The sequence below is a fragment of the Balearica regulorum genome, chromosome 8 (genome assembly GCF_011004875.1).
Source record: "Balearica regulorum gibbericeps isolate bBalReg1 chromosome 8, bBalReg1.pri, whole genome shotgun sequence".
NCBI lineage: Eukaryota > Metazoa > Chordata > Aves > Gruiformes > Gruidae > Balearica > Balearica regulorum.
This window is the reverse complement of record NC_046191.1, coordinates 18,686,222-18,703,031: the sequence shown is the minus strand read 5'-3', so window position 1 is coordinate 18,703,031 and position 16,810 is coordinate 18,686,222. Positions and strand designations below refer to the sequence as shown.

General features: G+C 40.6%; 1 protein-coding gene across 2 annotated transcripts in view; it reads left to right on the top strand.

Moving 5' to 3' along the window:
* TGFBR3 (transforming growth factor beta receptor 3) overlaps positions 1-16,810 on the top strand; it is a 117,903-nt gene that overhangs the window by 53,473 nt on the left and 47,620 nt on the right. For both annotated transcript variants that reach the window (XM_075759911.1, XM_075759912.1), the window contains exon 4: positions 15,330-15,467. In XM_075759911.1, coding sequence (XP_075616026.1) covers positions 15,330-15,467 — 138 coding nt within the window. The remainder of the gene's footprint in view (positions 1-15,329; positions 15,468-16,810) is intronic.

Below are 16,810 nucleotides of genomic sequence, written 5' to 3'. Positions count from 1 at the left end.
TTTCTCTAAAAGTGCATTTGTTAAAATAAGTCTCCATTTAGTACAAATCAAATGTCGACTTAGATTGTTTTCTGAGACTTCAGAATCTCAGATGCAGTGGAAAATAAGGGCAGCTTCTTTTTCCACCGTGGGTTTTAGTGTTGAGCTCTCAGGGTCAGCTTGACCAGCTGCTCTAACACTGACAAGGCAGGCAAGTCAGTGGAGAGGCCTTCCAGAGGAGTCCACGAAGCTGGAAGCACCTCTCCTATGAGGACAGGCTGAGTGAGTTGGGGTTGTTCAGCCTGGAGAAAAGAAGGCTGCAGGGAGATCTAATTGCGGCTTTCCAGTATCTGAAGGGGCCTACAGGAAAGATGGTGAGGGACTGTTTATCAGGGAGTGTGGTGACAGGACAAGGGGTAATGGGTTTAAGCTGAAGGAGGGTCGATTTAGATTAGGTGTTGGAAAGAAATCCTTTACTGTGAGGGTGGTGAGGTACTGGAACAGGTTGCCCAGAGAGGTTGTGGAGGCCTCATCCCTGGAAGTGTTCAAGGCCAGGTTGGATGAGGCTTTGGGCAATGTTGTCTAGCGGAGGGTGTCTACTGCCCATGGCAGAGGGGTTGGAACTAGATGATCTTTGAGGTCATTCTGTGATGACCCAAACCCAAACCATTCTGTGATTCTATAAGTTTGAATTTTTGAAGCACCCTGCAGCATGAGCTTAATAATCCAAATTAAAGTAATTGGAGTATTATCCTATGCAGTCCTAAACTCATACTAAAATAAAAGGCTCAAGAATAAAGGGTTTGTTACTTCTGTGAGACTAAACTTTTGAGTAAGACTGCAGTCTTCGCTACTGTTAATATTGGATCTGTGCACTGCCAGATCACTTGGCCATACAAATTTGATATTTCTGGTGAGCTGAACAGAAGATGCAGTGCAGAATTTAGTCTGGGAAATAAAGGACATGTTCTTGGTTTGCCAGGCTGCATTGCATCTGCCCTCTGCTCATTTACTGTGGTACAGTGGGAAGCCTACACTGCTGCACATGGGTATGTTTGGTACTTGTGGTGGGCCAGAGGCCTTTGTTTTGAAGAAAAATAGTTGCTGCTCTAGAAAAAGTCCTTTGAAACATAGCTAGGGTATTTTCCTGGTTTTGCCTCTCCACTTTCTGAACCTTTGCTTGGCAGCAGTAATGGATATTAAACTATGGCAGCGGACTTGCAAGTGGCAATGCAAATATACGCACAGGTTTTGAACAAGGAGCTAACTGTAGTGAGATGGCTTGAGAGGAGTGGTGCAGATGGCTATGTTGCTGGAGATGCTTAATCTTTCTGGAGATGAAGAAGTCTGAGTTAAGATTTCAGATGACACGAGTGGTAACTTAGTGGCAAAGGATCTTGTTCCAAATGTGAGAAGGTAAACCCTAAAGATTACAATGTGGGAGAGGTTTGGTGAAAGTCTGGGCTGAGCTCATCCAGCTTCAGGAGTCAACCGATGTTGATCTTTATCTTTCAGTAAAGATTCTTTGTCACTTGGGATCTCACACCCTAAGTCCCATAGCCAGCCGTTTGGTATTGGAGTTGACAGACGAGAGCAGTTTGGAAAGGGACTTTTGCCATTGGGAAGGTGTTGGACTTTGCAGTTTTGGTGTGACACACAGACTACACTTTGCTCACACAGGCTTCCTGGCTGTCTGGGTTTCAGTGGGGCTGTAGATCTTTCCTGGTCCTATGTTACCAAGTAGTGGTATTTACTTTTGTACTGCATGTTTTTGTGGGCCACTGTGGACATTTTAAGATACCGTCTCTAGATCTGGGTGGTTGTGTAATACTCAAGTTTTCCACAACTCTTGTTTGGCTTCAACCTCATATGTGCAGGGCAGCTCTCATGTTGTGCTGAGCCCATCAAGATCAACAGGATCACTGTTACCCTGTTACTGCTTGTTCCTTGATGATTTGTGGCTCACAAAGTCATGCAGAGACAAAGTTATCAGTCCAACTAGAATCTGCAGAGTGGCAGTGGAAAATGAGTTTGGCCACCTGCAAACCTCTTGTCAGGCTTAAGGTTGACTCTTGCTTTTTATCACAATCTTCTTTCGCGGTGTTTTACGTACCACTTGTAAGAGTGAGGGAAGGGGCCCACATCAGAAGATCTAGAATGAGAAGCCCAGATGAATTACTGCTTCCACCAGTGAGGTCTCAGAGTCAAGTCGTGAGCGACGCTGTGGCAGATGTACTCTAGGAACTCCCTGTGTTCATTGCTTAGAAAACAGTAGTCCCTCATCACATGCATCTCTTGATTCTGGGTATCTTCCAAAGCTTGCCTGCAGCCTGCGGTAGCTTCACTGGCTCACCAGGGTGGTTTCACAGGCTGCTGTTATTCCCTTCCCCACAGCCCTGCCCAAGAGCCCTCTCTGGGCTGCTGAAGCACTGGGCTGAATCAGAAGTGAAGCATACAATAGACCTTATAAAGCCTTAAAGATACTGACAGCGTTACACAGAAAATGTAATCATTCAATGTCTTTCTCAGATGATGCTGTGTCTACTGAAAGCTGCAACTCCCATGCAGCTAATACACTAAAATGACACTGATGACTTAATTGCCTTGATTGATGGACACTGCATTGCCATATCTTTAAAAAATAAACAAACCAACAGCCACCCTAGCCTCCATTCCTTAAAGAGCTCTCACAACCCTCTTTCCTCTCTTCTGTTTGTTAGCACTTTGAAGCATCTGCGCTTGCATAAAATCCTGCCTTTTTTAATGTGGCTTTTTCATCTTGTTTGCTCTGGACTGCAGTCTTTGTGGGTTGTTTTCAGCCAGCTCAGGATTTGCTGGTCATTGGATTTGGCAATCGTTTCAAGTTCTGCCCACCAGAGCTGCCAGAGGAAGTCGTGTGTCGGCCAGAAGAGCCTGTTTGTGCAGAGCCTACTGTCCTGCAATAGCATGGCTTGATGTGTGTCTAACCTTAAAGAGGCAGCAGTGGCTTCTCATGACTTGGAAAGTGCTGTGCAAACCCTTGGTATTTTCCGTTTTTAGAAACGGGACTGTTTGCCGTATGCAGAAAGTGAGACCTGCTCTCCGTTTCAGAGAGCTGTGTGGAACAGTGTCTGAAGCCATGCCAAGGCCCACCACAGAAGGCTAAAGGGTTCAAAAGGAAAAATGTCAGAATGACTCTTCTGATCGCTCAAAGTTTTCAGTTTTGCTGACTGCTATTTAAAATGACCTGTTGGAAGTTGAAAATTGGACTCTTGTTTTCTTCTTCTGTGAGTGCCCGCAGGTATACTGATGTGCTGTTGCAGGATTGCAGACAGAATGGGGCTGCTGCGGTCTTTACTAGACGGACTCTTCTTCCTCCCCCTCTGTTGCTCGTGTGTGTGTAAGCACACTGTGCACATGTGTTCACACGTTCTTTCAGGCAGACGCCTGTGTTTTGATTTTGATCATATACTGTGATTCATGTTCTTGGTCTCCAGTTCCCTCCTCAGAGCTTCTATCTGACATGCCTTGGAGTATTTATAAAGTACTGCTTTGTCTATAGTTACTTTCCCCAAGAAAAGATAATTAAGGAAGTGATGACATTTCCAGGAGTCCATTTATATCACAAACTTGATGGGCAGGTTCCAGTCTAGCTTTGGGCTCGTGTGTGTATGTGAGATGTTGGAGCAACACTTGTCATGAGCGGTCATGTTTATGTTGTTCTCTGGAGTGTCTGTTTGAACCAAAAGCTGGCATTAATGAAATCGTTCTCCTCCAACCTCCCAGCATCAGGGAAAATTTCCAACATAAATTGTGTGGAGCTTGCTGTGCCTGACAGCCATGCTCCTGTTTCAGCTGAAAAATGCAATGGCAAGATATGAGAAGAGCAACAAAGATTTTAATTGTTTTGGGGCTTTTTTATGTAGATCGTGCTTTTGATAACATTTACCATATACTCGTGTGTGTGTTTGTGACAGCTAAACCATGTCAAAGAGTCTCTTATTTTCCCTGTGAAACATAAACAGAATACTTCTACAGTAGTGAAACTTGTTATTTAAAGGAGAAGATGCGAAAATAGCACCACCGTGAGGTACAAATATCTGACACTTAAACTACTTGAAAAAATTTGAAGGAATTATAGGTAATTTATAGCTGATAGTGTCTCTTCAGCAATTGCTCTGTCAATTTATAATACAGAAATATGTTGTTATGATTGGAGCTCATGCCATATGTGATAAACATGATGGTGGCAGTAGTCAGTGTCTCTAGATGAAAGGTAGTATATTTGGTGATGACCCACATCTCATTGGTGAGGGAAAAGTATTAAAATCTGTCACCTTTCCAAGATAACAGGCATTCTTTAACCCTGATGACTGGTTGAAGTCTGACTCGCTCTTCTGTCATCACCCAAGGAAGCAGAGTCTTCATTTCTTCTGCACGGACGCAATCCACTAGTGTATGTGAATACATAAGTGAAGTTTTGAGGCCTGTTGGGAAATGTGACTCTGTATGACATTAGTTTTGCAGAGAAGCACAGTGGCACTTGCTTTGTAGGTGTCATTTCAGAATAGACCATTGGAACATGCCTTCTTTCCTCCACTAACTGGGTTTCAAGTAGTACTTGCAATAAGGTAAATTGGACACTGAAATATACTTGAAGATACATGGAAAAATACTGCACACAAGGAGTCCGTTCTTACACTGTTAACTTGAAAGCAAGCCAATGTTTTCTTCAGTAGATCTGTTGTCAAGCAAGAATCAGCAAGACAGTGCAGATAAGTACATGGAATGGCATTGTTGTGTGAGAAAATACTTGTATGACAGCTGTAGTAATGTCTTCTGGAGGGTTTTGTCAGTTTTCAGGGCTTTGATTCTGCAAATGTATACACATGTGACTAGTCTTACTTATATGGGTAGGCCTGATTAAATAGAAAATCTGGTTCCTTAGGGGTTTGGTGGTTTTGGGTTTTTTCCATGTAGTCAGTATCGTAAATTCATTCTTTGAAATATTCCCAAAATACTGTTTTACTTGTACAGAGAGTAAAAGTTCTGATTTTCCTATTTTGAAACATCAAAAAATAAAATTGGGAAGAATTAAGACCTGACCCAGGACAGTAGAGAGACAATGTAGTGGTTACAGTTACTTTTAATCTTCTGAAAGCAGTTTCCTTTGTATTTAATTTTTAATACTGTTTGTGAGCGTGTGACACACACTTGCACCAGCTCGTACTCAGGCTAGTGGATTACTGACAATAACGTAAACAAAGCTGTTTCTGAAATCGGGTGCTGCTGCTTAGGTTTTCAGTTTTTTATGACTCATGCACACACGCTGTTCTTTACCGTGGCTTGGAAAGCAAGAATTTAGTACAACATGTCCAATAAAAATGTGAACTCCACGTTTTACACTTCCCTATGACTGTGCCGCTCTGAAAGACACCTGTAGAATGATGTCTCTTTTTTCCAGTCATCTGGATCTATGTGTGGTCTGGCTGCAAAACCTTTGAGGAGCAAATTGTTTTATATGTGGAGGATTTCAAATGGCATAACCCTTTGTCTTTCCATCATTTATTTCATGTTTGTTTGTAATTTTTCTTGCTTTGTAAAGCCTCGTTGTCTCAGCCTCTTCCCCTTCCCCACATGCAGCTTTTGAAAGAGTGGAAAGTAGGGTGTTCATCTGTTCAGGATTTACCCTGAGATGTGGAAATTCTGTATTCAGCTTCCAGTTTTGCCATGATGTTCTTATGACACCTATGTTACATCTGCATGGTGTTTTGCAGTTGAGGTGAACTTTTTGAAAAGTCTTATTTTTCAGGAGAACTCTGGTTCTCCAAACTATATAATGCATGAGATAACACTGAAGACAAAAAATGAAATTAAATATATATGCACAGGGAAAGCTGGATCTTGTGTTGTTCAGGTAAATGAAGCTGAAGTAGGCAGTTTACATGTGTGGATGATCTCTGCATAAAATTTATCATTAAACTGGGTTATACTCTTAAGATAATTGTCACAGAAGTAGCTCTATCAGTGTAAGTATGACTTACACTAATATAGTTATTACCCTTTGAGTTCTGAAATAGCTGTCCTTGTATAAAGCCTCAAGTTTTTTTTGCATTTATTGTTCTTGCATTGTGAAAGTAATACCGCTTTCTAATGCAAAAAGGACTTCAATAACTGGCCTGCCTGTTTGCCAAGTTATTTTGTGTCAGGAATAGCTTTGGTCCAAAATTTTTTATTACCTATGTATTTGCATAAATGATTAGTGTCTAACATTACGTGATCACATTTGGCAGCTCCAGCTTAAAATAACAACTTCAGAACATTAGAAATTAACTGGCTACATTTTTGTCTGAAGATGAATTATGTGACTGAGCTGTGGGCAGAAATGGTCCAACATTTTCACGAAGTTAGAAGCACGATTTTGTAACATCTCCTTGTGTCACAACTTTCCAACATGCTGTGGTGCCTTCTGAACAGCCACTTCAATCACTGCGTTTCCAGTAAAAACTTAACAACTCAGTTGCCTACTCTTACACTTTTGAGGAGAAAGTATCACCGGTGCAGTAAAACACATTATGAACCAGAATCAAATGACAGTGCTGTTGGGTACTGAGCAGTATGTTTAGTGCCATACAGCATGCCACTGTACTATACTGTACTCATCTCACACTGATGTATTTGATAATAGTTTAGTGCTTAAATTTTACTTATAATTTGTTTTTTTAGTCTGTTGTCTGGAGCAGCTGAATTACGAATCCATATGAGGAGATCTAAACATGCTGTAATTCCATCCTATTACACAGATCCTCAGCTTGGTCATTTAATATTTACAGCTAGAAAGGTACCAGAAATGAGACTGAAGGGAGAACTACAGATAATATTTGAATATACTGCAAGCTCCTAGGCTTTTGTTCTAACGGACTCTCTTTCATCAGGCTGTCAGATGCAAGTACTGCGTCAGTGGATGGGCAGATCAGTTTTCAAGCTGGTTCTGAGAGTAAACCTTAGATCTTTGTTAAAGATGGTATGTCTATTTGAGTGTGTTGCTTTGCTCTGAGCCTAACAGATACCAAGTGCAGGGGCGATGGTCCATCCTCGCTGAGGGTGAAGGGAGCTTTGCTGTCTTGCTTTGTTCTCCCCTTGAACACATGCATCACGGCTGCCATTTCTCCCCTGAATCATTAATAATGCATCCTCATGTTAAAGTGGCCTTCTGGGAACATCATGTATACTTCAAAATAGTTTGTTAGTGGATGTTGGGAAGCACATGTGCTGCAGTACTTGAACATCTTGATTTGTAAGCTCTTTGGGGACTGAACTGTGTGTGTTTAGCACAGCACACCCTGACTTTTAGCCCCTGTTGCAGGACAAGTAGGAGAAAAAAAAAATAAGGGAGATTTCAAACACCTTTTGGTCAAAGGTTTCTGACAGTGCTTCTTGATGAAGAGTGTGCAATGGGCTGTAGATCATAGTTGGGTAGTCCTTATCAACCTTTCTGTTCTCTTGCCTTCTTTTCAATGGAGCCCAGTTTTCCAGTCTGAGTAGTAGATCATAACGGTCAGCAGATTGTGCAATAGTATTCTTTTTTTATAAAGTAATGTATGGGAGCACATCAGTCTCTGGCGTAATACCAGTAGCTTCAGTGGAGTTATGCCAGAGGTGAATCTTTCCCATGATTTTCACAGTTGAGCTATTACTGCTGTTTAGTCAATCTGACTCTCTGGAGAGTGTGGGTGAGAAGGTCCAGGCAATACCAATCCATTTGCAACCATGTATTTAGGAAGAAATAATCAAAAGGTTGATTTTCGAATTAGTTTAGCATGTTACCTGAACCTTGGAAATAACCATCGGTCCTCTGTACACCTGGTAAATGCTACCACAGCTACCAGGCACTCAGACCTTTTCCCGAGGACTGAGTGAAAGAAAGACAAGGGCTTTCCCTCCCCACATGTGCCTCATCCATTGCAGCCCCCCCCGGTCTCTTCCACAAGGCAGTGCCCTGCCTCAGCAACATCCTTCAGCGCTGGGCTGGCAGAGAGAAGAAAGTGTGGTGCGCCTCTGGCAAGGGCTGCCAGGATGGCATAGCTTTGAGTTCTGCAGGAGAAAAAGTAACTGTGTGTGTGTATGAGTGCTTGTTTTTAATGGCATTGCAATTTTCCTGGGGATATTTATTTCTCTGATGCTGTCCTGAAGATCCTCTGTCTCATTGCTGGGGTGAGTTTTCAACAAAATAGGTGCTTGCCGTATACAAATAAGAGTCTGCATTGCATTGGAGAACCTTCCCGGAAGGGAAGGGGTGGGGTCTCAACATGTTTATAGGCGCTTGCTTTTAAGAGTGCAAATACATAACCCTTTGAGCAAAATTACCTTCAAGCGGTAATACGATGTGAACGTATTTTGCATTTCTTGGAAAAATTAGCAAACTCTCTCTTGGAAACTGTTGGCTCCTGAAAGCTGGACGTTGCAATCCACTATAGCTGGCTTGATATCAAATCTGTAACACAATATTCAAAGAGCGTAGCAAAAATGCAAAGGAAAAGAAGTGTTCCATTTTGAATTCACAGTCCCTGCCTAAAGAATACACCTTTAATTTCATTTAAAAAAAAAAAAACAACTGGTCTGGAGATCCTTCCCGAGGCAATTCATAAACACTTTTGAAAAGTGATGCAATACTAAATCCTACCACTTGAGATGAATTCATGGATTAATTCTTGAGTGGATTCTTTTACAGACAATGTATTGGCGTTATATTGTTCAAGTGAATTTCAGTAGAAATTCTAAACTTCTTATGTTGGATAATAGACACTAATGAACTGTAAAGACAAGTTTCTTCATGTTAGTTTCTTTGACTGTTGCAATACCAGAATAAGGTAAGTCCTATGTATTAACAAAAAGAGTGAAAACACTTAGAGGGCAGTGATAGGTATAAATTTTTAAATTTATGTTCTAAATTTTTCCTGCTTTGTACTAATTAACTTAATCTTTGCAGCTGAGTAATGAGTTAAGATGTCACAAATCCATCTTTAGTACATCATTTGTAAGTCAGAAAATGTGTTTATATGATCTGAGAGTTAAATTTTTTTTTTCTTCTCTCTTGGAGAACAGCTGTCCTAGTCCAGGCAGTGTAATTCAATACAACATAACCTATTTTGTCCTGGTTTATTAGCAGAAATTCGTAAGGGCTGTTTTAGAAAATGTGCTATGACTTTATCTCGAGGCCTTCACACTGGAATAGTTAATTCAACCTTACAAATCCTTGGCACTTGACTTTCATCTTTTTAGAACAAAACACAGAGTCTGTGATTTGATGCCTTGAAGTCAGCAAAACAAAATAGTACTTTAACAGCAGTGTTTACTTTGATCAGTTTTCAGCATTTGTGCCCTTGCCTTTCACGTAGTACAAATTGCTTTACCAGAGTAATGGGGCAGGAGCCCGTAGACTGTTTTTGTAGTTGGTTTCTGTGGTGATACTCAGCCTTCCATGAAACTGTGATCTCTGGGGACAGAGAAGCCTCTGCAGCCGCCTTAACCTTGCTGCTGCAAGAGACCTTAAAGGAACTCTGCAGAGTCTGCAGGCAGTAGTGGCAAGGGTGAACACATGCAAGTACAGCTAGCCACGTAATGCCAGCCTAAGTTTGATAGACATGGCACCTTTGAAACAGGATGTCTTTTTAAAGTCTTTGTTTTATTTCTTTATGGTTTTTATAACATACATTGTAAGATTCATTCTAGCAAAAATGACAGAACATCTCTGTGGTTCATGTCCTAGTCACAGTTGTATGTTTTTTAAAAACGAATTTGTAGGTTTTATTGTAAGACTTTTGGAATAGCTTTAATCCTTAATTTTCACCTATGACCAAGTTGTCGTATTCCTCACAAGTTAGTCATGTATTATTTGGAGGAGTGTGTGCCAAAGGAGGCCACAAAGGGCAGACGTGAGTCTGGAAAAGCAGCTTGCTCTGACAAACAGCTGCTGAAGCTGAGCCTTACTGAGAGGACCATTGCTGACACGTGTGTCCAGAAGGTCTGGCCTAACTATTGATTGCACAACGAAAATGCTGGCTACGCAGCAGCTCAGTGATCAAGTGAGCTCTTCACTGGGAGCGAGGGGTGTGTTGGACCACATTAACTCCTTTTCCTATACTGTTGGTATGCTGTTGTCTGCTTGGTTAATGTGCTATCCTTCGATATATTTTAAAAATAACATGGGCGAAGCAGTAGCAGCTGCTTGTTAAATGGACTAAATGACCTAAAAGTGCTTTAGTCCATTTAATAATTCTCATTTAATTTTATTTTGGTATTGTTTGACCAAACTGCTAATAGAGCCATTTGAGATGCAGAAGACTTTAGGCTAGTATGTTGCTGAGAAGTACAACGTGTGTATTTTATAAGCTTGTTTGAACCTGTAAGAGTGGATGGAGAGTATCTCTTTTTAGATATCTCATTTGAAAAAACCAAAACAAACTTATATGGGTGTTTTGGAAAAAAAAAAAAGAATTTTACCACAGAGTTCAACGTGTTCAGAATTGCACACCATGTCTTCATATCTAGTTGTACAGTGCTAAATACATGTAGGACTGGTTTCTGATGGGATTTCTGGGCAATTTTTCACATAAATATTTAATAATACGGATTCTGCCAGTGAAAATACAAAAAAGGGAACTTCTCTAGTTAGCTCTTCTGCTATTAATTAAAAACATTCTATTTGGTGGTTTAAAGTGATTCAGTACCTTCCTATGAATTTCTGGAGTGTTTAGAAGGTGCTATGAACTGTCTATAGACATTTGAGAAAGGATGTGCCTTGAAGAGCTCATGAGCTACAATGAGACAGAAGGGTAGCCGGGAGAAGAGGAGCACCACTTAGGATTCAGCCAATACATGGTTTAACTAGAGCCACAGTGGGGGCACTCAGGCAGAAAGTACTTTTTGATGAGAGGTATTGCTGTAGACAGTAGGGAGGAGGATCTTCTACTGCAGTGCTGTGGATAGAGGCAGCCATGCCAGGAGTTAGCAAAGGGGCTTAGAAGGTGGGAGCATGGATGTGACAGCAGAAAGCTTACCAAGGCAGAGCTAGAGAGGGGGACGGCATCACACTGGAGGTGCTGGTACAGCTGAAGCAATGAAATTGTGTTTGTGTCAATGTGATGAGCTCATAACACCTTAGAGTCCTGTTAAGCCTTTCAGTCTTTGAAGCCGGAGTAGAAGAGGCATTTGGGTACCTCTGGTACATAGTCGAAGTCCAGGCTCTTACTTGGACTCTGCAGTTCAAACTGCTACATTCCACACAGAAACACCTCTCTCCTCTCTGGTGAGCTGTTTTGACCATGCCTACCTTACCTGGGCTGAAATTTCTGTGTGATAGCCTGCTGACTGCTGTGGTGCAAGGCACAAACCCATGTGCTTGGCAGCTAGGTTGTTGGCAAAAAGGTCTTGAATGCTAGTAACTCCCCAGCAGTTCACTTGAAAATCTTTGCTTGAAAAAAAGGACCAAGAAAAAGCCTTGCATAATAGATACCACTGTTGTGTATCAAGTACAGACAGTGATGGGGGCAATCATAACCATTAAAGGGGGAAATAGTTACACTCCAAGGAGCTTGTTAATTCTGTAGGACTTCTCAGTGGGAATGGTCACATTCAGGCCAGGCTACCCAGCTGCTCCTTATCAGTGCTAGCTCTGAGGCAAAAATGGATTATGAAAAATACGATGAGCAAGATGGTCCTGAGCAGTTTTTGAGCAGCTCTGGGTTGTTTTTTTAGTCTGGAAAAACCAAGTTCGTGCTGAGGACTCTCTTATGCCAAGAAGTATAGTGACAGGGAATATGTATGCCAAGGAATATAGTGACAGAGGCTGCTGCAGAAGCCTGCTCACGTTAACTGTATTCTCTCTCAGATTTAGGAGTAGGAACATGGATTCCACACTGTGTTTTGTTACCGTCTTACTCGTGAGCAAACTGAGGAGTGCAGTAATGCAAAAATACATTTATTCTGAAAATTTTCACAGGAACATTTAATTTACTTAGGAAAAAATAATTGATTTTGTGTTAAAGTCCTGCAGCTTTTCTTAAGGACCAGTCTGCAGTAGGAAAATTCCATTATATGATATAACTTACTCTGCAGTTCCTGCCAAAGGCATGGATGGATGTATCGCCACTTCTGAATACAGCTCAAACTTTGTTGATTATTTCCATGCATGTATGGAAATAATCATATATGTGTATATTATATACATATTTAATTTCCAAAGCCGAAAGGAATAGCAACTATGAAATCTGATGGTTGATCCAGTTGCAGTCTCTGATTTTCTCACTAAGGTAGTGATTGCTCTATATGCTCTCTCATGTGACCAAACCAACAGGCAGAAATCTTCATGAAGTCTAAAACATCTGTCTTGTGTGATAGAAGTTGGCTTTGAACAAACTTGTCTGAGATCAGTTGAAACGGAGATACTCCTCTGTTTCCTTGTTACCCAAAGGACTAGGTCTAGCTGTTTCTGAGATTAAGTTTTCAGACTGTGTTATATTTCTTTTATCATTTCTGGTTTTAATAAATACCAGAGGCTTTAAATAGCAAAAAATTTTAACACTTCTAATGGGAACCTCTTCTTTACATTGACTTGACGTTCTAACGGGTGCAAAGCCCAGCTCAGTGCCCCCATTGGCCAGTGTGAGAGGATTGTTACTGGTTTTCTGTTCTTGGTTATTTAAGTACATAAACCTGTATTATAGCTCATTTCATCAATACCTACGTTAGTCTTTACTTCCTTTAGGATCAGAAGAAACCAGTTATCACTGGGTAAAAATGTGGCTATGGATACATATGATAAGAGTGGACGTGTTTAATATTTACTCCATTTAGTGTAGTAGATTTTCTCTTTGACACTTTGAAGTTCAGGGAGTTTAAAATTGAATGCACTTTATGCCATTTGGAGCTGAAAAGATATCAGAATAAAATTTGAACTCATATTTGCCAGATCAGGACCGCAAAAGATATAACCGGGCTACTTTGGTAAACTTAGATTACAGTATTTTTATTGTTTTGTAAGAAAACATAACCCCAGAACAAGGTAATTATATTTAATAGTTTCAACAGCTATACTAATTAGCTGTGATTACAGCTGAAAAAACATAAGAATTAATGAAAGCTTTTTAATAGCCGTGAATTTAATAACAGTTCTAAACACCTTTTCCTTCCACTTTTGTCTCTCCATTTCTAGACAGAACAACAAGGTAGGAGCCTTGTGAAACAAATAATTTCATCTTCTTCCTTATTTTTGGCTAACAGAATTATTTTGGCTCTATAGCCTGATACTGTAAAGCAGTTTTTATAGCTAAGATTATGACTGTTTGGCATTTGAAATCTCTGTCATAATGCTCTGTTAGCATTCAGAGCACTAACACCTTGCAGTTTCCGAAAATGGTACTTTATTCTTTTGAGGCAGAAAATGGGGAGAAACGTGGTCCCTGGAAGTCGTCTTTTGGAAATCTATAAATACAACGAGGCTTCCTGCCAGGAGAGGCCAAGCGGTGAGGACGGTGGCTGCCCTTGGGTGGAGGATGGTGGCGGTACCTCAGCCTCCCTGCAGGCAGAGCCAGCACTGCCCCGGCTGCTGAAGAGAAGAGATGCTCGTTCTTTAAAGCAGTTTGGGTTTAGCACAAATATGGAATTATTCTCTTAATATCAGTTTTCCAACAAGTTTTAATCAAGCATAACAAAGATGAAGATAGGGATGTCCTCAGTGCCCCCAGAAGTGTGCTTATGGGATTTGACGTCTGTTTCCCTGTGGGGACTTGAGACATGTTCATTCAGTGGGTTTTAAGAATCTAGTAAATTCTGCATGTAAGCATCTGCTTACTGATTGGCATGGTAACACAGCCAGTTGTTGGCTAACTTTTTTGCAAGTTCTTAAGTAGCAGAAAAAGGTCTTTCTGCTGTCCTTCAGGTGTCTGTCAGACTTGAGGCCTAGGTTTGACTTTCACTTTGCAGTGGTGGTGAACTTTTCACTTGGGAGAGGGGGTGTGTGGAATAGAGAAAATAAAAAAATAATAATAATAAAAAAAGAAAGCTAACTTTTTCTTTGGAAAGATTTTCAACAGTAATGGTACTTAATATTCAGTTTGGTCTCTAGCTTTCATCTAGTTAGTTTGCCAGATTAATCTGCATTTACTTTAATGGTAAACTAACTGATGCTTACCACTATATAAGAATAATGCAATAAACTATATGTAGTGGCTTCCATGTCTCAGATTTCCTTTCAAATTCTCTATCAGGAGACAAAATTCATTCTGAATTACCTGTATGCTAGTTTCTGTCTGCCACCACTCAAATTGGTGGTTGTGTTCATGTTTGTTCCCTCTCTACCTTTTCTAGAAAGAGTTGTGGTTCTCCGTCAGGGAATCCACTTGCCACCCACTGTTATGAGATATCAGCTTGCCTGCTTAGTCTGTGTGATATATCATCCCTCGATTGCATACTAAAGCTTATTTCCTATAAAGCAGGATGAACTATCAAGCCAAATGCTGACTGCTTAAAAAGCTTCTTAGATACTGCAAAGCCACTACGATTTCAACTGCAAGTTGTTATACACTAAAATCTGTCAGGCTGTTCTCTGTCATGCGTTTAGTTAGAGTTTTGCCCCTCATTGGCCCCTTTTGGGAAGGGCAGCACTGGGCCACAAGGAGCTGGGCAGGACAGGCTTCCAGTGACCACAAACTGGTTGCTTAAAAATTGCCTCTAACAGGTTGCCTCGCTTCTGTGATGTTCACTTTCCTGGGATCATTTCCCCCATGGATCCTTTTAGAAAATGCCCGTCTTCAGGGACTTTCTCCAGTGTGTGTTAAAATTTCTGTTGGAATTCCTTCCATAAATTAGTGTAGTGCTCGCTTGTGTTTCTGGATTTGTTTCTCCTGGTTTTTGTTTGTTTAGTTTTATGTTTTGCAGGATAGATTTATGCCCTCATAGCATCAGCACATGAGGTTTGTACTCTAAGCCAGCTTTGTAGGTTACCATCTAGAAACCAGAAATCGGGATTTGCTTTGCAATTCTTTTTATCTGCTTGTTCTCCAACTCTCAGCTTAGTGGTTTGACCTTTTGCATAAGCTATTTTTCATCAGCATTTGCCAAGGTTTTTTTAAACACTTTAGCAGTGCTTTGCAAGCATAGAGCACAAATGTTAACTATTTCATTCTTTATATTGTGTGTGCTCTGTTGACTGATTTTTTTGGAAGTGGATTAGTCTATAATCTTCGGTCAAGAGGTCTGAATGCTGGAAGCCATAATATATATAAAAATGACCTTTGATTCATTGTTTCAAATTCCACTTTTGTTTTACAACTTATAAGGGAGTATTCATGTATTTCTGTGTTTCTCTGTAGGTCACGTTACATTTGAATCCAATTTCATCAGTGCATATTCACCAGAAGCCTCTGGTGTTTCTTCTCAACTCTCCTTTGCCTCTGGTCTGGAAGCTGAAAACAGAAAGACTGGCACCTGGAATCCGAAGAGTTTTCTTTGTAAGTATACACAGTCCTCTGGCCTGCTCTATATCATAGCTACTTGTCACACAAGACATAGAGTTAATGGCATTCATTTGTAAGTTTTTAAACATACATTAAAAAAATCCAAGTTAACAGGAGGTCAAGTTTCAGTGTAGGGCTCTGGGGAACAGTTAGGTGGCAAGGCAAAGCAGTTTGGAAAAAGTACCCAATTACTTGTTATATGAATTCAAGGAAAAGAAACCAAAACTGCTTTTTCAGAATCTGCATAACGTGTAGTTATTAACACTAGCAGTCATTCCAGTTCAAAAAGTTGGGAGGGCGTAACAGATTGCCAGTCCTGATTAGACGTTTAATAGTACCACAATGCAAAAAACCTCAAAGCAACGGGAGTGGACGCTAGTTGTGTGGTCTGTGACCAAAACAAAAATCTGTATGTATTAACCTCAATATGTACAGTTACAGTTTATGTCTCTAATGAAGCTTGGTCTATCGAAATGACTGAGCTAAGCCCAGAATGAAGTCATTTTTATTTCTCAGAAAGACTGGAGCACTGCTTATAATGTAGGATCCAAATATTACCTAGTATTTGTAAATCATGTCCTTACAGTTTGCCAGGACGTTCAAGTTTGCTATTTGTAGTGAAACAGACAAGTTGTTTGGATTAAATTTTTAATGCGTGACATCATGTCTAATCATGAGTCGTCTTTATTAAAGTTGCAGCTTTTACTATATTCAACTCTAATTGCAGAACTAAACTTGATTCTTCTTAGTTGTATCCTTATAGGGTTTAATTTTGCTCCTCCAGCACAGCTGACATCGGTAGGCAAGACTCTTCTGCAGTACCGGATGGGAACTTAATGGTGTCACTATGTCTGCATCAGCAGGAGCAGAAGATGGGCAGTGCTGCAGCATTAGTGCTCTGGGAAGGGGCACTGCTCTCTCAGTTGACCTGATATGGTGGAGACACCATTAAGTGCATTGAGAGTCCTATCACTTGCTGGACACTAAAAGTTTTCTAGGATTGTCTTTCTTTTTCCTGTCATGAGGGTATAAGAGTAGGAGTACCCTTTATATTTTGAACTTTGAAGGACTCCATCCTGTTTCCAGTGCAATGTGTTACTGAATGGTGCAAAGAACATGGGCTTGTTTGTATTCTAAGGTATTCACAATCTCAAGTTTTCTCATAACTGTGTTAGAGACTCTTAACTGTTATCTTCTTGTTGACCATTCCTGGTATATGTCCTTACTGCAACCACTACAGTTCAGGTCTGCTTAGAAAACGGCTGAGGAACAAGATGAACAACGCTGTGATAAGATTCCTCATTCCTCTCCTGGCCAAAAGAAACAGCACCTTTCAT